Source organism: Zingiber officinale, chromosome 8A (assembly GCF_018446385.1).
Source record: "Zingiber officinale cultivar Zhangliang chromosome 8A, Zo_v1.1, whole genome shotgun sequence".
In the NCBI taxonomy this organism is placed as follows: Eukaryota; Viridiplantae; Streptophyta; class Magnoliopsida; order Zingiberales; family Zingiberaceae; genus Zingiber; species Zingiber officinale.
The window spans coordinates 81,765,446-81,792,723 of NC_056000.1; the positions used below are offsets into that span (position 1 = coordinate 81,765,446).

General features: G+C 44.5%; 1 protein-coding gene and 1 non-coding gene across 2 annotated transcripts; one reads left to right on the forward strand and one right to left on the reverse strand.

Annotated features, from left to right (window-relative positions):
- Nucleotides 1–11,464: 11,464 nt before the first annotated feature.
- Nucleotides 11,465–13,693, forward strand: LOC122011013 (protein WEAK CHLOROPLAST MOVEMENT UNDER BLUE LIGHT 1-like). Its single transcript, XM_042567461.1, has 2 exons — nucleotides 11,465–12,991; nucleotides 13,046–13,693. Exons 1-2 carry the CDS (start codon nucleotides 11,465–11,467, stop codon nucleotides 13,691–13,693), a joined length of 2,175 nt encoding a protein of 724 aa, XP_042423395.1.
- A 151-nt stretch (nucleotides 13,694–13,844) lies between these two features.
- On the reverse strand, nucleotides 13,845–14,000 carry LOC122013091. The gene has a single exon (XR_006120435.1). It is a non-coding gene; the product is annotated as a U4 spliceosomal RNA (small nuclear RNA).
- Nucleotides 14,001–27,278: the final 13,278 nt, after the last annotated feature.

The following is a 27,278-nucleotide window of genomic DNA, read 5'->3' on the forward strand; positions in this document are numbered from 1 at the left end:
TCCCTGGACCAAGAACTAGCGAAGGTCTTAGTTTAGGGATCTAAAATTGACCTAAACCGGATCGACACCTACTGTTCCTTAACTGGGACGCGTCCTTACCGAGTCACTCTCCTCCAATAACTTACCTTTACTTACCAACTTACAGTCGGTTGACTAGCCTCTTGACCCACCAGGCCTTCATGTCAGTTGTCAGGTTTGCAGACCCAACTGGACTTCTGCCGATCGTTAGGTCCCGCAGACCCAACCGGACTTCCTTCTATATATTAGGTCAGCCCTTTGATCTATCTTGACTGCGTACTAACTATCTAGTCCAGCAGACCTAGCTAGATTTTAGCCTACTATCAGGTCCTTCAGATTCGTCAACTCCTGTACACTTGGTTAAGCAATTAGATTACAACAATATCTAGCTTAACTTACTTGTCATTCATCAAACTCTGAATTAGACCGTTAGTGTAAACTGCACCAACTATTAGGTCCGCAGACCCAACTGGACTTCTGTCGGTTGTCAGGTCCGAATGACCCAACCAGACTTCCTGCTATATATCAGGTCGGTCGTTTGACCTATCTAGGTTTCGCACCAATTATCGGGTCCTCAGACCTAGCTGAATTTTAACCTGGTGTTAGGTCCTCTAGACCTATCAATTCTTGCACGCTTGGTAAAGCAATTAGATCACACAAAGACCTAATTCACTTGTCATTTATCAAAACTTGAGTTAGACTGTTAGTTTAAATTGCACCAACAACTTTATCCGATCCTTGGTAGATAATCTACAGTGTGCAAGTAACCATATTATGAATCTGAAATTAGACCGTATATATTTTTCCATACTGTCTTTACCCACGACTTATGAACTCCATTATCTTAGAAGAAGTTATATGCTTGGGTGATACTTTTGTGATGTAAACTTTACTGATTAAACCACCCAACCAATTTCTGCTGTGTCAACTTTGTGGATCCCACTAATATGATTGTTTGATCCCATATCTATATCAATCTCTGAGAAGTGGAGAGTCAATACGCTTGGGCTGTTATCCCCATATATCTATTCTCTGTAAGTATGTATGATAAATCCTTCAAACCCAAAGGGCATCTTGCCTATCTTATATGCGCCACAGAATTTTGGTAATCAAAGCAATATTCCAGACTACTAACTCCTTGAAACCCATCCCACCTTTCTCTTTAGGTTTACACGTATCTAACTAGGCTAAGGGGTGGAGGGCGCTTTGTCATCCACATAAAACTCCAACATAGACTATATACGCTCTACAACCCCTTGGATATCAGCAAGATCGGCATTCAATAGTATTCAACCCCTTATAACACTGACTTAATCAATTGTGTTTTACCAGCATATGAGAGTATTATTTGGCCATGCATTAATTTTCTTGCTCAGTATTGATCAATGGGCTATAATATGCAATTTTTAGCTTCTTAGAGGCCAATGATAATATTACATATGTTATTTAACTTAATGGTACAAACTTCATTCCATCCCAATCCTCATCCAACGGGCAAACAACACTGACTGTCATAATAGTTGTAATAATAATCGTTAATTTAAATTGATAAGCATAATCAAATCTTAAAAAAATATTTCATTTATAAATAAAAAAATATCTACTTGTTCATGGTAAAATTTGTCTACTTATAAAAAATTATTGAACCATGTAATATTGAACCTGGGACAATCGATTCAGTCTCATAGAAATTTTCTATCGATCGTTAGAGTAAATCGAGAAATGTTTGATATAGATATGGATATAGGGCAGAGAAGAAATTAAAGGGAGAGGGAGGAGCAATATAGTCTTTTGATTGTATAGGGCTTAAGGAGGGGAGGAAGGCACTGTTCGAGTGGGGCTTGTCTCTTCGTTTTTTCTCCGCCGTCGCCAATAGGGAGAAAGACCTTCTTCCTCCCTCTCAGGCTCCTCGCCGGCCGCCAGTCGCTGGCCTCCGCTTCCGTTTCTCTCCCTCTCCTCCTCACCACCGACGCCACACGATCTACCCCTCTGCTCTCCCTCTTCTTCGCTGTCAGGAACCAAGGAGGAGGGATCACCTTCGCTGCGACGCCGACCACCTCTCAGGCCGGTTGCCTCCGACGTCGACGGCTGCCTGTTCCCTTCTCGTCACCAACTGCTTTGGACTCGCGCCATCAACATCGCTTCTCCCTCTCGGCGTCGAACCTCGCTGCCGCCTCTTCTCCCCACACGCTGCCCCCCTCCTGTGCTCTATCTGCCGTCTCCCTCTCTTCCTGCAGCCAGCCCCGCCTCCATCACCTGAGCTCATGAGCACGCCAGCATCCCCTCGCCTTCCTCACGCGGCCATCACCTCCAACAGCAGTTGAGGCAGCTGCCGACTGACTCGCGGTCTCGACTGACCTCACAGCGTCATTACCGCTGGCGGCAGCCTCGCAGCCGGATTCGATCATCTAGGGCCCTTTTCTTTAGGTCTGACGCCAATCCCGCTCTCAATCCGCATTGTCGTATGCCTTTGATGATCGAGCCCCTGAGCCCTCACTATCGTTATGTTCTGACTCGATGTGTGTGATGTTTTTATGTTCTGGTCATTGTCATTATTGTATCCCGACCTGCGAGCCGTGGCTGTCTTTCGGACTGTGTGCTTTGTATATCTAACCTTCTTGTTGCTGTTATTTCTCGGCCTGCATGCCGAAGTCCTATCCTGACCTGCGTGTCAGAGTCTTATCCCGGCTTACGTGCTGATGTCATAGTCCGGCCTGCGTGCCGAGGTCGCATCTGATTTTGTGCCACCGCGTTCGGCTCCGCGTCGTCAGATCCAGCCTTTCATCTAGCTCAGAGTCATCTACTCTTCCAGGTCATGACAATTCGAGAAGCATCCCATCCGAGGGCGCCCCCTGGGCCAGGGTACGTTTTTCATACTCGCCCCTCATTTATTTCATTATTATACTATTAGCCTGCTATTTATATATTCGTTGAATCTGCCTCGAGCCTCGAGGTACCAGGGACCGAGGGGGGGGACCCGGTCGCTAGCTGCAGGTAGCGTTGACCAGAGGACTTTTGAAGACTTAGTCAACATGGAAGCCATCTTAGCACACCCCCTCCGGGACGTCGTGACTCGGTCAACATTCCATCTACCTCACCTGACGGTCCATCTAACTCAGATTCCGGACAGGATCAATTTGGCGCCGTCTGTGGGAATCTTCTCCATCTGTTCTGCGACGTGAAGATGGACGACATCGGGAGGTTCTCTGCCATTATCATAGTTCCAGAGGATCCCGACGAACATATTATCTTCTACCCTCACTCTATCGGTATTCGGGAGTTGAGGTATCGAGTGGAGCTTCAGCTGGCCGACAGGTTAGTTTTTCCATTATGTTTTTTCCCTGACTCCACGGGTATTCGGGAGTCAAGGGACCAAGACAAACCCTTAGCCGGTTGGCACGGCTCCCCGATCAGGTACGTTACAAGCTCTGCTCCCTTTTTACGGTTATAGGAGCTACTATAGCTCCCTGATAAGAAAGTAAGATCATAGTTCCTTGATCAAAGACTAGGGCCTTCGATTTTTAATCGGACACTAGGGGCCCAGCTCCCCGCTCATACACTTGGGACACAACTCCCCGCTCATGCACTAGGGACACAGCTCCCCAATCATTGATTCGCAGTACGACTTCCCGATCAGGATCTAGGGGCCTCGTTCTTCGATTACAGGCTAGGAGCCTTACTCTCCGATCAAGGACTAGGGGCTCAACTCCCCGATCATGTGTGCTACAAGCTCTGCACCCTTCACCATGGGGTTCTGTATCCTTTTACTGCTATAAGTACTTCACTCTATTATTACTATATGCTCTATATTCTCCACTTGTTTTGCATTCTTTTAAATCTACAGGCTCTGCTCCCTCCACCCATGGTGCTCTGCTTCCTTCTAATGTGACGAGTTTTGCTCCCTTATATGACTATGAGCTTCACTTCTTTGATAGTCATGGGATCGACAATATTTCTCTCCTTGACTTCACGGGTATTTTAGAGTTGAGGGACCGAGGCGAATCCTCAGTCGGTCGACACTGCTCCGCGGTCAGGTATAATAAAGGTTCTCCTCCCTCATATTGCTACGGGCTCCACTTCTATGAGTTTCAAGGCTTATCCTCCCCCAATCGGGGTTGAGTTATCGCCACTGGTCTCAGACCAGAGTATCACTACTGGTCTCAGATCGGAGTATCGCTAATGATCTCTCGGTCGGGCTTCCAGATCAATGCTCGGTCGAGCTTCCAGACCAATTCCTGGTCAAGTCTCCAGATCAAGTCTGGGTCAGACCTCCAGATCAATTCTTGGTCAGACTTCCAGATCAAGTCTGGGTCAGATCTCGAGATCAATTTTTGGTCAGACCTCCAGATCAATTCCTAGTCAAATCTCCAGAACATTTCCTGGTCAAACCTCCAGAACATTTCCTGGTCAGGCCTCTAGAGCATTTCTTGGTCAGGCCTCCAGAACACCTCCCGGCTGGGATTCCAGACTCTCGCCCCAGCACGAGTTATAAGTGAGCATGCTCTCACGCCCAACGACCTCCCGGTCAGTGTCCCAGACTCTTGCCCTAGGGCGAGTTAAAAGTGGGCATGCTCTCATGCCTCCAGACTCTCGCCTCAGTGCAAGTTATAAGTGAGCATGCTCTCACACCCAACGATCGACTGGTCAGGTCTCAGACTCTCGCCCTAGTGCGAGTTATAAGTGAGCATGCTCTCACGCCTCCAGACTCTCTCCTCAGTGCGAGTTATAAGTGATCATGCTCTCACGCCTCCAGACTCTCTCCTCAGTGTGAGTTATAAGTGAGCATGCTCTCACGCCCAACGACCGGCAGGTCAGGTCCCAGACTCTCGCCTCAGTGCTAGTTATAAGTGAGCATGTTCTCACGCCTAACGACTGATAGGTCGGGTCCCAGACTCTCGCCCTAGTGCGAGTTATAGGTGAGCATACTCTCATGCCTCCAGACTCTCGCCTCAGTGCGAGTTATAAGTGAGCATGCTCTCACGCCCAACGACCGGCAGGTCGGGTCCCAGACTCTCGCCTCAGTGCGAGTTATAAGTGAGCATACTCTCACGCCCAACAACCGACAGGTCGAGTCCCAGACTCTCGCCCCAATGCGAGCTATAAGTGAGCATGCTCTCACGCCTCCAGACTCTCGTCTCAGTGCGAGTTAAAAGTGAGCATGCTCTCACGCCCAACGACCAGTAGGTCAGGTCCCAGACTCTCGCCTTAGTGCGAGTTATAAGTGAACATGATCTCACACCCAACGACCGGTAGGTCGGGTCCCAAACTCTCGCCCCAGTGCGAGTTATAAGTGAGCATGCTCTCACGCCTAACGACCTCTTAGTCGACACTCACCCGCTCACTTGCCGCTCTGCTCGACATTCATCATACTCGCCCCACTTGCCGCTCTGCTCGGCACTCATCACACTTGCTTCACTTGCCGCTCTGCTCGACACTCTCAGTTCGCGTTTTTGCTCACCATTGTTGCTCGATTGACACTCATCTCATTCGCTGCATTGTTTAACACTCGTGTCTCATTTGCTGCTCGATTCACGAGCTCTGTGCCTGCTCAGCTCAAGGGCTTTGTTCCAGTTCGCCTTCGATCTCGTTAGCTCCATGCTCGCACAGTTCACAAAATCCGCTTTCACTCTGCTCATGAGTTTTGTGCTTGTTCGTCATCGACCTCTTGGTTCAACTCGACGTTCTCTCTGCTACTTGGTCGACATTTTTCAGTCATCTGATCGCGGGTACTACCGCTTGGTTAACATTTTCTCGACCGCGCGCTCGATATCGCTCGCTCGTTCTCATTCTGCTCGATCGACATTATCTTTGTTTCCTGATCGGTATTTTCTCGGTTGCGTGCTCGACATTGATCGCTCATTCTTATTCTGCCCGACCCACATTTTCTCTATTTTGCCCGGTAGACATTATTCGATTGCCTGGTCTTGATTTACCGTCGCTCGATCGGTACTTTCTCGATCGCGCCCATGGCTTTGCTTGTCCATCAGCCTCTCTATTGCCTGGTTGTGATTTACTATTGCTCAGTCGATATTTTTTCTAGGTCACGCTCACCGCTTCGCTCGTCCCTCATTCTCCCTATTGCTCGGTTAGCATTTTTTCGATCGCCCAGTCGCGATTACTAACGCTCGATTGACATTTTTTCGGTCGCGCACTTGACACCGCTCGTTCATCATCTTTTGACCAACTCGACATTCTCACTATTTCCTGGTCGGTAATTCTTGATTGCTCGGTCGCGATTTATTAACGTTTGGTCAGTATTTTTCTAGGTCCCGCTCACGGCTCTGCTCGCCCGGTCGCGATTTATTGACGTTCGGCCGGTATTTTTCTTGGTTCCGCTCACAGCTCTGCTAGTCCGATCGCAATCTATCGATGCTCGGTCAGTATTTTCCTCGGTCGTGCTCACAGCTCTGCTCATCCATCATTCTCTCTATTGCCCGGTCGCGATCTATTAACGCTTGGTCAGTATTTTTCTCAGTCGCGCGCTTCACATTGGTCACCCACCATCTTTCGACCTATTCGGCAGTCGCCCTATCGCCCGGGTACTATTCAAATGTTCGATCAAATTCTGGGTTGGGTGCCGTTCTATTCGACACTCATAGCATGGTCGACATTCATAGCCTGCGACTCACTTACCATTTCACCTTGCATTCGTCGTCCACATCTCGTTCGTCGCTCTGTCACGCATCCGCTGCTCGTGTCTCACTCATCGCTTTGCCCTGCATTAGTCGCCCGGTCAGCATTTGTTTTTTACTTGTCATTTGCATAATTACTCGATCACTCTGCTCAGTAACGCTCAAGCGTCTTCCCGATATCACTTAGTCTCCCTCAGCATCTGATCGATCGCTTGCTTGGCATGTGTTTCACATTATTTCTCGTCGCTCGCTCGATACTATTTATGTCACTTGCTCGGCATCGTCACAGCTACTCGTTCGGCATGATAGGACGAGCCTAGTGAACTGATTTCGCATTCGGTAGCGAGTCTGTTTTGGTCTTGGTCTAGTCAGTCGGACTTGCGTCTCCTTCGACTAGACTTGAATGGGAGGCTTGTGATATAGATATGGATATAGGGCAGAGAAGAAATTAAAGGGAGAGAGAGGGGTAATATGGTCTTATGACTGTATAGGGCTTAAGGGGGGGGAGGAAGGCACTGTTCGAGGGGGGCTTTTCTCTTCGTTTTTTCTCCGCCGCCGCCAAAGGGGAGAAAGACCTTCTTCCTCCCTCTCAGGCACCTTGCCGGCCTCCGCTTCCGTTTCTCTCCCTCTCCTCCTCGCCGCCGACGCCACACGATCTACCCCTTTGCTCTCCCTCTTCTTCGTCGTCAGGAACCAAGGAGGAGGGATCACCTTCGCTGCGACGCCGACCACCTCTCAGGCCGGTTGCCTCCGACGCCGACGGCTGCCTATTCCCTTCTCGTCGCCAACGGCTTTGGACTCGCTCCATCAACATTGCTTCTCCCTCTCGGCGTCGAACCTCGCCGCCGCCTCTTCTCCCCACACGCTGCCCCCCTCCTGTGCTCTATCTCCCGTCTCCCTCTCTTCTTACAGCCAGACCCGCCTCCATCACTTGAGCTCATGAGCACGCCAGCATCCCCTCGCCTTCCTCACGCGACCATCACCTCCAGTAGCAGTTGAGGCAGCTGCCGACCGACCCGCGGTCTCGACTGACCTCACAGCGTCATTACTGCTGGCGGCAGCCTCGCAGCCGGATTCGATCATCTAGGGCCCTTTTCTTTAGGTCTGACGTCAATCCCGCTCTCAATCCGCATTGTCGTATGCCTTTGATGTTGATTGGGCCCTTGAGCCCTCGCTGTTGTTATGTTCCGACTCGACGTGTGTGATGTTTTTATGTTCTGGTCATTGTCATTATTGTAACCCGACCTGCGAGCCGCAGTTGTCTTTCGAACTGTGTGCTTTGTATATCTAACCTTCTTGTTGTTGTTATTTCTCGGCCTGCGTGCCGAAGTCCTATCCCGACCTGCGTGTCGAAGTCTTATCCCGGCTTACGTGCTGATGTCATAGTCTGGCCTACGTGCCGAGGTCGCATCTGATTTTGCGCCACCGCGTTCGGCTCCGCGTCGTCAGATCCAACCCTTCATCCAGCTCAAAGTCATCTACTCTTCCAGGTCACGACAATTCGAGCAGCGTCCCATCCGAGGGCGCCCCCCTAGGCCAGGGTATGTTTTTCATACTTGCCTCTCATTTATTTCATTATTATATTATTAGTCTGCTATTTATATATTCATTGAATCTGTCTCGAGCCTCGAGATACCAAGGACCGGGGGGGATCCGGTCGCTGGCTGCAGGTAGCGTTGACCAGAGGACTTTTGAAGACTTAGTCAACATGGAAGCCATCTCAGCACACCCCCTCCGGGATGTCGCGACTCGGTCGACATTCCATCTACCTCACCCGACGGTCCGTCTGACTCAGATTCCGGACAGGATCAACGTTCATGACTGATAGTCTAGATGTTCAGCATCCTATGATTGCGCGTCCCATCTAAAAAAAAAATCATACAAATGTACCATAGTTGAGGATTGAACCACGGATATCTGAGTGATAACTTACACCTTTCTGCTATACTATAATCCCAGGGGTGTCTATTTCCGTGTACCACGTTTATATAGTTGTTCATTATTTATTTATTATAGAATTAGATTTTTATAGAATTTTAAAATATTATCTAGACCTGGTAATATCATATCAATTTTAATTTAGTTTAGTTTAGTTTACATGTTTAATGGTTAACAAAATAGTTTAATACATTATTTACCATGGTTGATAATTGATATGTAAAAAAAACAAATAAACAATTTGATACACTGTCTATCATGTGGCAAAAGGCGAAATCGCTCGTCCCCAGCACTCCCATCGCAGCCGACCCAAGGCCATCACGAGGGAGATACACTGTCTACCATGGTTGATATGGAAGTAGAGTTAAGAATAGTACTCATCTTTTGTAGAAATCTAGATTACAGACCGTCCTATGTTGACGCACGAGACTCTCTGGGTTGTACCAAGCCTTCCAACAAGATTCCCACCCCTCAAAACTTGATTAAACATCATGGGTCCTTGATTAATGAAAGATTTTGGTTGAGCTGGAATCTTTGATTTGGTAAATGCTTGCGACACTAGAGATGGGCTTCTGTACTTGCTACTAGATGCCAATGTGTTAAAATTTATATTTTTTTGAAGTAGTTGCAACTGCAATAGAGGAACTTCACATAGGTTGAGCTTGCACATTACGGACTACTGGTGCCATTGGTATCCTTCTTGATTTGTGCAGATCTTCGCCAGAAGTTCTAATTGTCAGCCGATTATTCTCTTTATCTAATGGCTGCACACTTCCATTTGTTTGCAACTGATTTATGATTCTCTGTAAAAGAGGTCTTTGTCATAAAGGAGCCATTGGAGGTTTTAGAAACTTCACAGTTACATTCTTGGTTTTCCTCCCAGCACTTAATTGATTTTTCAGTTCTCTTATTAACTGAATGGAAATAAAAAAAAATACCATGGAAAAAATAATTGCTTCGTTCAGGAGGAAAACTAAAAGTGATCTATACTCTAATAGAACAAAGAGTATTAAAATTAATAATGACCTTTTGCTGCTCAGCTTCTACTTACACATTTGAAATATCCTATTTTAAGGAGACTACTTTTGAGAGAAGAGGAAGTGAAGCTAGACGTAATGATAAAATTATTATTATATGATCAAAAGGTCATGTGTTCAAATTTTGAAAATATCTTCTTGTAAAAAAATTGGATAAGATTGTGTATAATGGATCCTTCCCCGAGACCTCACATGATGAAAATTTCGTGTACCGGGCTGTCCATTTTTTTTTACTTTGAGAGAAGCTAAATATAGTAATGAATTGTGAATAAAAGAATTTTTTTTTCCTGAAATATAGAAAATATATCATCTATTTATACTATCTTGATTTCGATATAGTCATGGATTTATTATCTTTCCTCTACTCAAACGAATGGCCTTCATTATTCTCATTCTGGATTTTCCCACAAGTACCTCATCATTCTTGACTTATTTTGAGCCTCCCCAGCATTATCTGGTCATCCTAACCTACACCAGACTTCCTGCAACTTTGTTCAAGGCCACCTCATATAGCATCTGGTCTGGACCATGACTCTAATACCATTTGTTGTGATCGAAAGGATATTCACATATCTCCATAATAGTATAATATTGTCCACTTTGGGACTAAACTCTTATGGATTTATTTTTGAGTTATATTCAAAAGGTCTCATGTCAATGGAGATATTATACCTCCTTTTAAAACTATGATCTTTTTAATCTTTTCAATGTGAGACTTTTATTGAATCCCCAATAACCACTAGTCCAATCCATCCTTATGTATCCTCCTACATACTTTTAGCAAGTGGTCAACTATCAATAGATTTATTATATCTTTACCACAAGTTATTTACTGATAACTAGATAAATCATTATGATAAATTTATTCATCCTCATCTATTTTTTGGTAAAGTCCAGTCATAAATGGATTTGAATGTCTTTGTCATGTGCTCTCCTCTATTCCCGCTAAAGCATGATTTTCTCGGATTTAGCTTTAAGCCCGCCATCATACTAAAAGTTTCCATTCAACTCATGAAGACACAGATTTATAAATAGTCAAAATTTTAAAATACTTTTTTTATTGGAATTAAAATGTTCTTGGTTTTGATAAAAGTGAATAGTTTTTAATACAACTAGTTATTTCTTAATAAATTAAAACGAAGAGGGATGTGATCAAAACAATTACAACTTTTACCTTTTTTTTAATTGATTTTGGGACGCTCCTTTTAAAAATAGAAGTTTAAACAGCTCCAAAACAGAGCATTCATAGAAATTGATGGCCGAGAAAAAGAGAGAATTCTGTTTGAGATAGCATACGACTCCCCGGCCTCTTCTTCTTCCTCCTCCAAATTGAATTGAAGCATTCTCAGCATCATTCATAGCTTTCTCCAAGATTTCCACTGGTAATCTTAATTATCTTAGTTTCGCAATTATATAGCAAAGTTGAAATTGTTTTTCAGAGAAGATTCAATGATAATAACATTTAGGCGATTCTCAGAATTTTCAGCATATGTTTTGCTGAATTTTACGTTTTCCCATTTTTCTTCCTTTCTCATTTGATTTCTGCATTTCCAACAAAATTTCGATCCATGATTCTCGGAGTCCATCCAACTCGCCGTTTTGATTCGAGTTAAGATCATTGGTACATGAAAAATGAAATAAAAGTGTGAAGAATTATTCATCGGTGACGTCCCTGATCATTTTTGTTCATGCACAATGTCTGACATTTCTATCGAGGCATAATTTATTTACTTTCTCTCAGAGGTCAGATCTCTTTAAAGATTCACAATCCAGCATTTTCAGAAATCGATCGTTCCTCAAACTCGACTACAGAGGGAGCGACCAATAAATAAGCCTTCCATGGCGCAAACAAACAGCAATGGAGAAAGCTCCTGCCCTTCTATTTTTTCTTCATCTCCAGATAGTTCTTCCAGCCCTTCATCATCTCCATTGCCTGCAATCTTCAAGAACGAAGACGGTGATCAGCGCCCGAAAGGACTGCAAATGGACGACACTTTCTTTCTTAATGATACTCAAGTGCTCCATGATCATTTAATCCAACTCGAAGTTGCCAAACAAGAGGAATCAGAACTCGATGGCCAGATTTTGTTGCTCCCTAATCTTGCCGATAATTCAGAATCGAAGAAGAGTCTTCCTGACCCACCTTCATTCAATGAGTCGAAGAATGATGGCGCGAAGAAAGAAGACGACAGGATCAACAGAGTGCTCGTTGATACAGCTGCACCTTTTGAATCGGTTAGAGCAGCCGTCACAAAGTTCAGAGGGATTGTAGATTGCAAAGCTGAAGAGACACTGTCCATAGAAGTAATGTTTAATTCCGTACTTTTTTTGTTTTGTTTTCTGTCGATCACTAAAACAAATATTTTGTTCAAGAATTCGCAGAAGCAAAGGCAGGCTCAACTCGAACTCAAGAAAGTACAAGAAGAAATTGTCAAGTACCAAAAGAGATTTCAAGATGAAGAAACGGCTACGGGGCAAGTTCTGGAGGAGCTCGATTACTTCAAAGGGCATGCTGAAGAGCTGAACCTTCGGCTGGAGAGAGCAGAAACCCTAAATGAACAGGCAAAGCAGGACTCTGCGCTTGCTGATCTGAGGCTGAGAGAAGTAGTGCAAGGAATTGCAAACGGTGCAAGCCTCGCGTCCAGGGCGCAGCTGGACGTGGCCAACGAGAGATATGCGAGTGCTGTCGCAGAGCTGAAATCGGTAACAGAAGAGTTGGAGCCCAAGCGAGTCGCATATGTTTCATTGCTTCGAGAAAGAGACGTTGCAGTTGAGAAAGTTGCAGATTCTTTTGCTGCGACGAAAGAGATTGAGCTGACCGTCCAGGAGCTGACTCTCAAGCTGATTTCAACCAAGGAGTTGCTTGAATCAGCTCATGCCACGCATCTCCACGCGGCAGATCAAACAATTATTGCAGCACTGACACTGGATATAGAAAAATTGATGTGGCACAATTTGCTCAAGCATGCAGAAGAAGAATTACAGCAGGTTCATGAACAGATGCTATTGACAAACGATGCGAAGTCAGAATTATGTAGAGCTTCGACGGTTTTACTTAATCTAAAAGCTGAGCTAGTTTCACTGGATTATGCTACGATGGAGATTGAAGAAGTGAGGAGTCACATTGAGAAATCGACGGATAGTGTTGACAGCATTAAGATTCAGCTCTCTTCACTTCAATGTGACTTGGACAGGGAAATGGCAGCCTTGAGAGCCGTGAGACAGAGGGAAGACTCTCAATCTGCCTCCATCTCATCCCTCGAAGCCCAACTTTACAGGATGAACCTTGAATTGGAATTGGTTCAGAAAAGAGAGGGTGCCATAAAGAAGAAGTTGACTGGCGAGAAGCAAGCTAAACTGCAAGAAGCATCCGAAGAGGCCGAGAAAGCTAAAGAACTAGTTAATACGGCGTGCGAGGAGCTAAGCAAGGCCAAGGAAGAAGCTTTGCAAGCCAAAGCAGAAGCCACTGCAATGGAGCTGAAACTGACTGCTGCTCTGAAGCAGATTGAGGCAGCCAAAGCGTGGCAGGCGTTGGCTAACTCAGAAGTCAAATCCCTGCAAGCAAGCAGAGAGGACTCCAATGGAGTGATATTGCCTTTAGAGGAGTACAGTGCACTCATCGAGAAGGCCAAGGAAGCAGAGGAACAAGCGAAGGAGAGAATCACGCCGCCTATTAAGCAAATGGAGGCAGCGAAGGAGTCCGAGTCAAAAAGCTTAGAGAAACTGGAGAAGGCAAAGGAAACGTTGGAGGGAAAGAAGAAGGAGCTGAGGGCCGCCATGGAGAGGCTCGAGAAGGCCGAGGAAGAGAGGCAGGCCGAGGAAGAGAAGCTTCTCATGGAGCAGGAGCTAGACAAACCGAATGACGAGCAAAAGCAAGGAAGCTTCGATGTCGGAGAGAAGTCTGGAAAGTTTTCGTGTGAAGTAGGCGGTGAGAGCTCGACAGAGAGCCCCAGGGGAGTTATGGAGCGTGCCATTTCTACGGAGCCTGAGCCGAGACGGAGGAAGAGGATGTTCTTTGCAAGGATTGTCACGTTTCTGGCGAGGAAGAAGGTCCAATCGCTCAAGTAGAGAGGCAGATTAAGTTTTGTTGAAACACGGATGATAAAAATGATGTTTTATTATCCATATTATTTTTCCTACAGTCTAAATTAATGATCATAAATTATTTTCCACCGTGGCAATCGACGTCAGAACCACCCAAATTTAACTTAAATTGCAGGGCTTTACCCTTTTTAGAGGGAACCCTTCCAGAAATTCTCGAAGGCACTGGGCAAAACCCAGGCCAAAGAGGGGGTTTGGAAATAGTTTTCAACCAGCAATTGTCGCGCCTCGGTTAAAACCTCACTAGCTGCGACATTGCCCCAAGCGCAAAGATGGTTTCAACTGTTGAACCCGCGCCAATTTTATATTGCAAGCTTGTCTCCGCTTGATCGAAAATACCAGATGTGGGACTAAATTCTTCAACTTCTAATAAGGCCGCTTCATAGTCTCCGCTTGATCCATTAATAATATATTTACTAATAGATATAATTTGTTCAACAAAACTATCAAAATTAATAAAAGATATAAATTTTATATAATATATATAATATTAGTGTTAGAGAAAAAAGTTATTGGTAAAAAATAAAAAAAACAAAGATGATTCAAAATTTAATGTAATATCTTATGGATCTACTTTGACTAGTTTTCGAAGCGTCAAATATTTACGATTAGACCAAAGTTATAAATAAATAAGTAATGTAATAATAATAAATGTAATTTTCAAAGGACAAAGTAAAATATTTTAATATCCAAATAACTAATAAAGTAATTTGAAATATATGTCAAATTTAATTTTGACTACACGAATTATAAATTGTAAGTAAAATCCAATTTTACCCCGTAAAAATTTTAAATTATGATCAAATTTGACTTTAGCCAAATTAAAATTACATATTTATCACCAAATTAAAATTAAACTTTAGTTATTAAAAATTAAACTTATTTGTCAAAATAAATTTTAGTCAGCGATCCTGTCTAAAAGTCGATGAGATTGATACTGGAGATGTGACGCTCCTACTGATCTCTTGTGGATTTTGCTTCGACATGCAACACAACTGACGTCTGTACCGAGCCAGGGAAGGGGTCCCCGGTAATGACCCTCTGACGCTCAAGTTAGTCTCTGGCGAAGCAAAGAGTAGAGCAATAAGAAGACTGTAGCGCAACAATAGAAATCACATACAACGCATACCTCCACCGATGCTTGTGTTGAACCACGATAGTCGACTAGAAGGGGAGTTGAATAACCTGCAAAAAATAAAAGGACAAAATCCTTCTCAACTTTTCTTAAACTAACACTTCATAAAATAAATAAGCAGAAAGAAACTAAAGAAAGAGGCACACAGAGATTTACTTGGTTACAACCGAGTATGTTGTTAATCAAAGGAAAGTGTAGTATTAAATATCTCTTTCAGGCGGAGAAGTCTTTTACAGCAATGAAGCGTAAAACAGAGAAGCTAAACTACAAATAAAGCGCATGTGTTGAATGAATGAATTGTTTGAATTGTTGAAAAGCTTATGGACCAAGGCTGTATTTATAGCCTTTGTCGGGGCGTCCTGGGGGGATAAAACTTTAACCCCAACGCAACGGATCACGCTTGATGCGATCTGGTCAAAAATCAACCTCCGGGCGCTCGGACGGTCCAAGCGCCCGGACCACTGTCAACCAAGTTGACTTTCTGATTGAGGCCTTCTGCTCCGGTATTGCTCGCCTCAATCCGGGTCTTCTGCTCTGGCTTCGCTTGCTTGTGTGATCTCTGCCATCCGAAATAGGGCTCACCCGAACCTAACTTCTGGTCTTCTCGAGCAAGCTTTCGCTCCGGCTTCTTGTCCCTCAGAATCATCGTGTGCTTCCTTCTCGTCCGCGCAGCGTGCTCATCCGCAGTCTTCGTCCCTCAGTCACACCCCGTGCGGACCTTCTCGCTAGCTGCGTTTCTTGCTCCCCGAGCAGTCTTCCACTCCGGCTTCTCGTCCCTCGGAACCACCGCACGCTTCATTCTCGTCCGCCAGTGTATTCTTCTATAGCCTCATCCCTGAGGCGCACCACGTGCCGTACTTCTCGCTAGCTGCGTCTTCCGTTCGACTACTTGTGCTCCTAAGCTCCTGCACACTTAGACACAAGGTTAAAAACACACAGGACCTAACTTAACTTGTTGATCACACCAAAACAACGTTGGGGTTTCAACAATCTCCCCCTTTTTGATGTGAGCAACCCAAGTTAAGCTAGGGTATATAGACATAAAAATAAACTAACTAATTTTGCAATAAAGTACAAAAAGTTAGAAAATTTAAATTTTAGTCTACCTCCCCCTACCTCCCCCTAGACTTATATTTTTCCTTCTCTCCCTTTGATCAAATAAAAAGTTGGGGTTCAACGAAAAAAAAACTCTAATGGAAAAAATCTGTAACTTTGAAAAAAAAAATTGCAATAATTTTTAACGAAAAAAATAATTAAAATGTTCTAAGTTAAAAGATTTCTAAGTAAAACTTTAAGTAAGAAAATTTTAAAAAATTCTGACTTAGGAAATTTTTGAAAAAAAAATTATCTAAGTAAAAAATTTAAGTAGAAATTTCAGAAGAACTTTTTAACTTATTTTTTCTAAGTAAAAATTTAAGTAAAATTTTTTTAATTTCAGAAGAACTTTAAATTATTTTTCTAAGTAAAAGTTTTACGCGAAAAAAAATTTCTAAGAGAAAAAAATGTCTAAAAGACTTTATAAAACATTATTAAATTTCAACCTTAATGTTTTATCAGAAAACTAATTAAACATTTTATTTCAATATTTTGGCTTCCAGGTCGTGGCGAGACACTATGTCTTCTTGGTTATTAGAGCAACAACCACTTCCTTAGACAAAGTCTCATAAAGAAACTAACTGTTTAATTTTCTTGCTGAAAGCGCTAAATCCGATTAAAGTTTAGATTAAGCATGACTTAGGAACCCAATAAAGGTTTCAGTCTACTAGATTGACTAAAAATTTCTTAGGGACATATTTTTTTGAAATGTTCCTAATTTATCCCTTATGATATCTAAAATACCAATTTAAATTGTTAAATTTTCTAACATTGGTATTAGATGAACATGCATGGTTTTCAAATTATCTACTTATACTTTCAAACTATCATTTTCTAATTTCAATTTCTAATTCTAATTTTTTTAAATCTTCTACCATACAAGATTTATCTAGAATTAATTTCAATTCTTTATTTTCTTTTTCTAGCATATAACAGTCTTTATTTAATAACTTTACAAATTTGAGCATTTGGTCAGGTGGTAGGGAGCGTACCTGACTTACCTTGTCTCCTGCTGATGCTCCCCCTGTTGAGTTGCTTTCATCCGAACAATCTCCCCCTTCATCGATGCTCTCGATGTTCATTGAGGATGAGCTTGCTTCGTCTTCTAATAGATACTCAGCTATTAAGGCTGTTCCGACGATTTCCTCGGTTTCAGATTCTTCCGATGATGACTGGGTGCCCATTGAGGATTTGATTGCGACTTCTTTTGTTTCTTCATGGAGCTTTAAGAACTTTTCCCAAAGTTCTTTTGCATTCTGATAGTCGTCGATTTTGTCAAGATCTTCAACCAGTAGTACGCTTAAAAGGTGAAATTCAGCCTTACCATTTGATGTAAAATCATCACATTGCTTTTTCGTCTAGAGGCGTTTTTCGATTTCTTCTTCATTCGCATTCTTCGGCGCTTCATAATCATATTTCATAATTAATAAAATACTAAAATCTGTTTTAATAAATACCTCCATTTATCATTTCCAAAACGCGAACTCCCCCTCGAATGTTGGTGGGTAGATGTTAGCTCCGGCCATCGATTCGGTGCTTTGTTTGGCGGTTAGTCCTTTTGAAGCGCCTTGGCTCTGATACCACTTGTTGGACCACGACAATCGATTAGAAGGGGGGTTGAATAGCCTGCAAAAAATAAAAACACAAAACCTTTCTCGACTTTTCTTAAACTAATACTTGCATAAAATAAATAAGCAGAAAGAAACTAAAGAAAGAGGCACACAGAGATTTACTTGGTTACAACCAAGTAGATTGTTAATCCAAGGAAAGTGTAGCACTAAATATCTCCTTCAGGCCGAGAAACCTTTTACAATAATAAAGCGCAAAACAAAGAAGTTAAACCACAAATAAAGCGCACAAGTGTTGAATGAATGAATTGCTTCGATTGTTAAAAAGCTTTTGGACCAAGGCTGTATTTATAGCCTTGGTCGAGGCGCCCCGAACGGGTTCCGGGCGCCCTGGGGGGATAAAACTTTATCCCCAACGTAACGGATCACACTTGGGCTACGTTTGGTAGGGTGTAATCTGTCTTGTAATGTAATTAGGATTACATTACAAGGTTGATTATTTTGTTTGGTTTAATTTTAAACTTATAATGTAATGTAATCTGGATTACAAAAGGTAGTGAAGTTTTGTAATCTGGATTACAAAGCAAATACTATGTAATCGGATTACATTACGAGGTCACCGTTTAACCAAAATTTAAATATCGAATATACCCCTAGTCCATCGTGGCCGCCATCCACTGTCGTTGGCTGCCGCTGCCCACCGCTGTTGACCCCGCCTGCCGGTCGTCGCCGGCCGCCGGCGACCACCGCCGGCCGTCGGCGACCGCCGGCGATCACCGCCGGCCGCCGAGGACCACCGCCGACCGTCGACCACCGCCACCGCCGACCACCACCACTGCCTGCCACCGCCACCGTCGATCGTCGCCGCCGGCGACCACCGCTCGCTGCTGCCACTAGCGACCACTGCCACCGCCGCCGCCGACGATCGTCGCCGACGACCACCGTCGACCGCCATCGGCGATCATCGTCGTCGCCGGTTGCCGATGGCGGCTGCCGGCGGAGGAGGCGACGACCGTTGGTTGCTGCAAGCTCCGGCACAAGTGCGGCGACCATCGGTAGAGGTCGCAGAATATTTTTATCATTTTATAATAATACGAATTACATTCTTTATAAAAAATAATGGACACCAAACAAAAGAATGTAATCATCCTTGTAATCAATGATTACATATATTACATTACCAAACATAGTAATGTAATCAAGATTACATTACATTACATTACATTACAAATTTGATCACATTACAAACAAGATTACATTGCACCAAATCAAACGTAGCCTTGACGCGATCTGGTAAAAAATCAACCTCCGGGCGCCCGGAATGGTTCCGGGTGCCCGGACCACTAAGTCAACCAAGTTGACTTTCTAGTCCGAGCCTTCTACTCCAGTGTTGTTCGCCTCAGTCGGGGTCTTCTGCTTTGGCTCCGCTTGCTTGGGTGATCTCTGCCATCCGGAATAGGGCTCACCTGAATCCAACTTCCGATCTTCTCGAGCAGGCTTTCGCTCCGGCTTCTCGTCCCTCGGAATTGTCGTGTGCTTTCTTCTCGTCCGCCAGCGTACTCATCCACAGTATTCGCCCCTTGGTCGCACCCCGTGCCAACCTTCTCGCTAGCTGCGTCTCTTGCTCCCCGAACAGTCTTCTGCTTCGGCTTCTTGTCCCTCGAAACCACTGCACGCTTCCTTCTCGTCTGTCGATGTACTCTTCCGCAGCGCCTCATCCCTCAGACGCACCACGTGCCGTCCTTCTCACTAGTTACGTCTTCCGCTCGACTACCTGTGCTCCTAAGCTCCTGCACACTTAGACACAAGATTAAAAATATACAGGACCTAACTCAAGTTGTTGATCACACCAAAACAACCTTGGGGTTCCAACAGCTTGGACCCCCCTTTATATAGAGCTCCAGAAGCGCGCATGCACACTTCCAAGGTGAGCACACATCTCAAAACTTTCCCTGAAAAGATGTGTCAATAAAGTATCCCTGACACAGTAACTTAACGGGCTGAGCATATGTCTGAAGTGACAATGGAAGCTTCCGCCATACAATTCTCTGTCTGACCATGCCGCTTGTCCGCGACACAAGTTTCCAAAAGGATATCGAAAGATATCCTGCTGGGTCTGTTGCTTGGCCGAGCGGAATAGCCGCTTAGCCGGAACTTCACTGTCTACGTGTTGTTTGCTGTCGGGCCGAGCGGGATAACCGCTCGGCCAAAAATCCTCTGTCCTCGTGATTTGTTGCTGGGCCAGGTGGGATGGCCGCTCGACCGGAAGCTCACTGTCCACGCGCTCAGCTGATGTTGAGTCTGCTGCTCGGCCGAGCGGGGTAGCCACTCGGCTCGGCTTCTACACATCGTTCTCCCTTAAGCATCGGATGTTTGAATGCTCCCCGTGTCGAGGGTGACGGTGGATCGGATCCTTTCTCTTGGTCGGGGAATGCTTCGCCCGACCGACCGATCGATATCCTATACGCGTTGACCACCTTGACTTTGACCTCCACCGTGGCAGCAAGGTATGCCCCCTCATCATTACCACATCACAAGCCTCCCCCTTAAGTCTAGTCGAAGGAGGTTGTAAGTCCGACTGACTAGACAATTGTGTGCGTAGATTTCCTTCCGATTGGCCTTCGACACTTGTGGTCTCTGAGCGGGATAAGACCGATCCTCATCGATCAGCCTATTGAAGCCTATCGCTCGGTCATAAGCATGCTCCCTCGATCCAATCAACGCGACAAAGGTTTGCACTTGTAAAAATTCACCTTGGGTTGTCTCGAGTGAGCGCGAGCTAGGCTGACGTCACCCATATTTCTTGGAAATCATGCAAATCCTACGCATTAAGGATGAGCTTGCTTCCATGCCATCATTAAATGCCGACCTGTAGTGAAGCACCATATGTCACACCCTGATGCCGCCGCACGCCTGACATGACAAGCGTGATGTGACATTTGGCGGTTCAAATTTGATGGTGAGATCCTTGCCTTGGCTTCCGTGGCCTAAATTGAACGGCTCCGATCAGTCGTCTCTCGGGCTTATAAGCTTGCTGCGTCGCCTCCTTCGTACGATTCTTCAAGCTCGAGTTCTCTGGCAGCCTTTGCTTCTGTGTGATCCCTATTCTCCGGTGATCCTCTGCGCTTCTTCTCCAGCAACCCCCCTCCAGTAAGCTTCCTCCCAATCACCCTCGTCTTTGTGCTTCTCGACCTTTTTCTACTCCAGCGGTATTCCGGCCACGTTTTTGGTATTTCGGTCGCTTTTCTTCCCCTCGATCATCCCCTCTTCTGTTTTTACGATGGCGAGCTCTTTGCAGTCGTCCGCCTCTGTCCCTGGACTCTGGTACACATCCATGGAGTCTAGGTTCGATGGGGGTGACACTGAGAGTCTACAAGATGCCTTTGAAATCCCTCCTGACCATTAGATCGTTCTTCCTTCTCCGTCCGATTGGCCCAATTCTCCATCGACCGACTATATCTATTTCTTCCGAGATTAGTTTATCGCCGGTCTACGGTTTCTCCTTTATCCCTTCATTCCCGTAGTCTGTAAATATTTTCATATTTCCCTTAATCAGCTTGTGCTAAACTCCTTCCGACTGCTATACGACGTCGTTGTTTTGTTTTGTCTGCACGACATCCCTCTTACCCCCAGATCTTTCATTATTTTTATTATTCCAAACTATTTGATCCGGTGACTTTCCTCTTCCAATCTCGAGTCGGTTTAGTTTTTTTCGACAAGATGCCGACCTCCAATAAGCACTAGAAAGAATACCTTTTTTTCATGTGCCTTCCCGAGCGGCCAGACTTCCCGACCAGCTGACAGCTCGAAGTAGTGCCTAACCCTCCTCTAAAGAGCTACAAGAGCTGATCAGACTACTTGAATGCAACCTCCATGCTAGCTGGTCAGAAATACAACATTCATAAGCTACTGCTGGAGGGAGTCCTCGGCCTGAGTCTGATCCACACTCGGCTGTCGACCAACCTAGGTATGAAGCTTCTTTAACTCTTTCTTTGATACTAACTGATTTTTCTTTCTCTTTTGCAGCCAAAGTCATGATGTGAGCACGTCTGGCCGATAGGGCGGAGCTCAAGGATGTCGCGATCAATGCGATGGTCGCTGAAGAACTGGCAAGCCGCGGCCTGCAGCCGGTCGACTCCCATGAAGATCCTCTCAGTGTGAGCGAGGAGACACCTGTTGTGGTGGGCGAAGGGACGACTAGCTGGACTCCCAGTGTTGGGGAGACTGAGGGTTCATAACAGCCTCTCGAGTGGTTGAAGTCCGTCCGCGTTGAGGGAGGATCCGGCTCGGCTTCCTCAAGGGAGCCGCTGATCCGCCGAAAAAGGCGCTGCACGGAGCCTTCGTCATGTTTTGCTTCCTCGGTGCTGATGACTGCCGAGTGGGTCGAGACTTCGACCCCTATTCCAGAAACCACGACTGATACATCATCCAACCGGACTCCCCCCCTTAGCCGAGCTACTGCAAGGAACCCTCACCGCACCTCCGGTGGCCTTCATGTCGCTGCCTTCAAAGCCCTCGAAGGTTAAGAAGTCCGACATCCGATCAGCGTTCGCGTCTCACCCATCTGGCTGAGCAGCCTCAGTGCAATCGACCCCGAGCGGCCAATGCCACATAACGACAATCCTCCATCTACCCACTGAAGAGTATAGTGAGCCGAGTGTCGGGACTCGAGGCCCCGAGCATCATATCATCATTCAAGGGTCGCTCACTAAAATCTGGGAGGACGCTTGATCTCATGCGGCGATGATGTCTCCTGGTGCACTGGCGAACAACCACACCCAGATGTCCACTGGGGTAAGATTCACCTTACATTTGCATAATTCATTCTCACTCGACGTTTATGTCAGCTTGTTGTCCGCAATACTGGGTGGAGAGCCTAGCCATGTGTCATAGGCTTGCGTTTTTGGAGGAGAAAGTAAAGCAACTGAAGGCCTCGAGTGGCCAATCCTCCGTCGCTCAAGAGAAAACAGACGCCAAGGTGACCAGGTTGCGGGCCGCTCTGGAAAAGAGCGACAAATTGCTTGAGGTTGAATGGGCCAAGAGCACCAGCTAGACCATGATGCTGGAGTGGCTCAATAAACAAGTCACCACTTTTGACAACAAGATCGAGTCGGCGAACTCGCGGAAGAACCGAGTCATCGCCGACCTCGACGAGAAGAATAAAGAGGTCCGAGCCCTCGCCCAAAAGCTCAAGGAGGTCGAAGACATCCTGATAGCCGAGCAGAACAGCTTCTCAACCGAAGAAACGACCCTTCGCGGCCAAATTGCCTCCAAGGATGCTGCATTGGCCACCGCCAAGGATGAGCTGGATGGCTCCCGAGCGACATTGAGGATTTATCAGGACGTTGAGGCGAGTAGGTTTGATGCCATGAAGCAAGCCTACATTCGGTCGGACGCATTCTATGACAAAGTCACCGATCGAGCACCCCGGCTGTTCGATCTGGCGATCGACGGGACGATCAGCCAGCTCCAAGAAGGAGGTCATTTACCAGCTACTCTGACCAGCAACGTTATCAGCTGGGACAAGCTCACCGCCTCTCTGTCGGATGACGCCTTAGACTATCTTGAGTGAGGTCGACCTTCCTGAGTGAGGCTGAGCGTTCTTGTAAGATGCAAAATTTCTTTAAGCTTAAATGCATGCTCGTCCGTTCGGACGAGCTTTACCTCCTTGCATGTTTTTCGATTTCTTTTGATTATTTGCAAAAGCTCTTGGCCACGTTCACAATTATTCTAGCAGCCGACCACTCCTCTAGTATTTGGAGCCCGTGATTCTGTGATCTCCCGCTTGACCTTGGGAGTATTTTAAAGAATTGCACCGGGCAGTCGCTACATTCTAGAGACTTTGTAGCTCGAGTTCATGGTCGACTATTCATCGACACTTGCTTGCTCACTGAGCTTTCAAAAATTGCTCGACCTCGAACGGGGGTGACAAGGAATCAGATAAGCTGGCCCGAGACCAATAAAGACTGCTCGACCCTGAACGGGGGAGATATGAGAGTTTCTGACGTTGAGCCTGTGACTTAAATACAACCCTAACCTGATCAATCAACACGGGAGTCTCTAACTCAAGGGTATATAGTCCCCGCTCAACTACTGATGAAGACACGCATTTAACATCGCTGCTCGATGTTTTGATGAAGACTCGGGTTTAAGGTCGTTGCTTGACCGTCGATGGAGACAAGGGTGTAACACCCCTAGAAAGCCTAGATAAGAAAGTAAGGATAATGAGAGTTTGAAGGTAGTGAAAAGAAGATGTAAATATTCTAAGTTGAATATTAAGATGGGAAGGATTTAGATGATTAAAACTTTATGAAAGAAAATAAAGTTGAGAATATAAATCATCTATATTTATAATACATGGAATTAATGTAAACAAAAGAGATATGAGATATTATATATGCATGTATGAAATATTTATGCATAATGCATATACATGAATTATTTTGTACAAAAATATGTTAGGAGAAGGATTTGATCCTTGGTTCTCTTGTGGATGCATGCATGTGTTAACCAAGTGTGATAGGAGTGAATATTGTAAAAGGAGAGAAGGGAATTATAATTAAAGGAAAGAAAGGAGAGAAATTAAGAGAAAGAAAAGAGAGAAACTCAAGAAGCATTTCTCTAGCATATTCTTTCTCATTAAGAGAAGTAAATGAGGAGGATGAATCAAGTCAAGTTTTCCTCCCTCACTTTAGTATAAATAGGCATGGAGGGCTTCATCCTCAACTCACTCTCCTCTCCTCCATTTGTGCCGAGCACTCTTCCTCCCTCTTTCCTCTTGTTGCCGAGAGCAACAACTCTCCCCTTCTTTCTTTCTTTTTGTTGCCGAGCAACACAAGAGGAAGAAGCCTCCTCTTCCTCCTCCTCTCCACCAAAAGACCTAGCCACTTCTTCCTCCATTGGTGCCGAGCAAAGCAAGCAAGGAAGAAAGGTCCACAAGCAAGTTCTCAACTCTAGGAAACTTAAGCAAAGAAGGTAAGCTTCCCTCACCTGCGGTACAAGGCTTTCATGTGATTTTCGGATTCTTTTCTATGCCTTGAAAGAAAGTTTTCCCCTATGTTTGTATACATATATGATGCATGATCAGAGGTGTATGTAACCCTAGAATTTCAATCAAAAATATTGTAAATAGGTTAGGAAAATTATTGTCTAACCAAACTAGTGCAAGTTTCCCTCTATGAAATGCTAAGGACCTTCCTATGGTTTTCTTGCTTGGAAGTTGATTGGAACCAAAAGAACCCCACTCTCATGTTTCGGCCAAGAAAGAATTTAGGGTTAGGAGGACCTTGAATTTAAAATAACTATGCTTATATGACATGATATAAAGTTCTTAAGAGTTGTATACTTGTATGTTGAAAGAAACTCATGAACCTTACTCTTAATATTTCGGCCATGGTAAGGTGATAGTTTAGAGAAGCTTAAACAAAATTCTAATATGCTCAATGACCTCTGTGATATTATGTTATGAAAGACGATTAATGCTCTCATGTTTAATTGGAATGTAGAAAATTAGTTACATGATTTATGACATGTAAGATCACAAGAGTCCTAGCTTGTTTATGATCCAACCTTGTGTATGATGTTCTTAGTAAATCTTGCTATGAAATTTACTTAGGTTTCCCATGCTTTAGGCCACTTAAAGGAAGTTTATATTCTATGAATTTCGGCCAAGTAAGGTTTAAAGGACCTAGAGGCCTTGGAAATGAAACCTAAGGGGTTAAAAGTACTTCTTATGAAAACTTGATAATGTGTGAATGTGATACATGTTTGTATGACCTAAATGAATCATTATGTGTTCGGCCATGAAGAGATAGATGCCCTAGAAACCCTAGAACAAAAATTAAATATGTCTATGCCATGCTGTATGAAAATGATATGATAATAAGTTAGAATGCATGATTGCTTTAGTTACGAAATGATATGCATAATGAAGTTATATTATGAAATATGCCATGATGTGTTATAGCATAGAAAATGCTATACATAATGAAAAGAAATGAAGTTATGTTATGATATGTGATAGCATAGAAGATGTTATACATAATGAAAAGAAATGAAGTTATGTTATGATATGTGATAGCATAGAAGATGCTATACATAATGAAAAGAAATGAAAAGAATAAATGCATGAAAGATTGTTAAGGACATGATATGATAGTTATGCATGATAAGTTATTTTATGGTTTGTACCAAGGGTGGGCTCTGTAAACGCCCCGGGGTCGATGGAGTAAGACTCGGGCCTCGTCAGTAATGGGCCTTTGAGTGCCCTAGGTCGATGGAGTAGGACTCGGGCCTAGTATGTATGCATGGTAGGGCTCAAGACTTGCTACCTTGGACCTACGCATTATGTATGTGGTACAAACCGGGATCCCAAATGATGATGATATTAATTTCAAGTACTATTAAGTATAAGTTTTCAAATTCACGATGCATTGCCTACATTCGTATGTGCTTGAATTATATGATGATATGATATAATGTCATGTGATATTATGATATGAATATGATGCCCTTGTATGTCTCATGCTTGTGATTTATTTGTTTTATGATATGATATTCATGCTTCTATGAAATGATATGTGAATAAGAAATATGCATGATATGTTTGAATAGAATGATATGTTATGTTATGATTAGTTGAGACGATGATATGTTGATCCATTCTTGATATACGATGATTCTCGGTTTTAGTGAGTAGGAAAGGAACTTACTGAGCCATGAGTGCTCATAGCTTACTTTCCTTGTACCGCAGATAAGGGAGAAGGATATTCGGAACAACGGAGCAGCAGGAGGAGCAGATAGTGATGTGTGTGGTGGTGGCTCGGCAAGAACGATTCGGACAAATTAATATTTTTAGTTATAAGTTCAATATATGCACATTTGAACAAATCAGAATATGTGATATTATGCTTAATAAATTAAATTCTTTAAAGTTTTTATTCTTCCGCTGTTATAACTAAAGCATGTACGTAAGTAGTATAAGAACGTAGTGCCACCTTTGGTTGGGTAAGAAGGTTGGGCGTTACAAAGGGTTTAATGTCGCCTCTCGACGGTTTAGTGTAGACTCGGGTTTAAGGTCGCCACTCGACCGCTGATGAAGACAAGGGTTTAAGGTCGTCGCTCGACCATCGGTGGGGACAAGAGTTTAACGTTGTCGCTTGACGGTTTGAGGTAGACTCACATTTAACATTACCGCTCGACGATTTGAGGTAGACCCGCGTTTAACGTCGCCGCTCGATGATTTGACGTAGATCCACGTTTAACGTCGTCGCTCGACGATTTGAGGTGGACCCGCGTTTAACGTCGTCACTCGACGATTTGAGATGAACCCGCGTTTAACGTCGTCGCTCGACAGTTTGATGGAGACAAGGTTTTAATGTCGTCACTCGATGGTTTGAGGTGGACCTGCGTTTAACGTCGCCACTCGACGGTTTGATGGAGACAAGGTTTTAACGTCATTGCTCGATAGTCTGATGTGATCTCGGGTTTAAGGACACCATTCGACCTCTAAGAAAGATGTATTTCAAGAGGCCTCTACTTTTTTATTCAAATTTTGCCCTGCGCGCGAGACACACAAGAAATATAGTACATAGCATTCACTTGCGCACCTCTCATCCAACCCTACAGGGTTGAAGATGGTTCACGTGGCCTCCCGAGCTGCCTTCCCTCTTCATCCACCAGATAGTAGGCGCCCGAACGGAGCTTCTGCACGACCTTAAATGGTCCTGCCCATGGTGTATCGATCTTGACGACG

What these genes read in the sequence shown, in the direction of transcription:
- LOC122011013 (XM_042567461.1), top strand. Translation starts at nt 11,465, where the DNA reads ATGGCGCAAACAAACAGCAATGGAGAAAGCTCCTGCCCTTCTATTTTT. An exon ending in AGCAAGCTAAACTGCAAGAA is followed by an intron (nt 12,992 to 13,045) that starts GCATCCGAAGAG and finishes GCGTGCGAGGAG; the next exon opens with CTAAGCAAGGCCAAGGAAGA.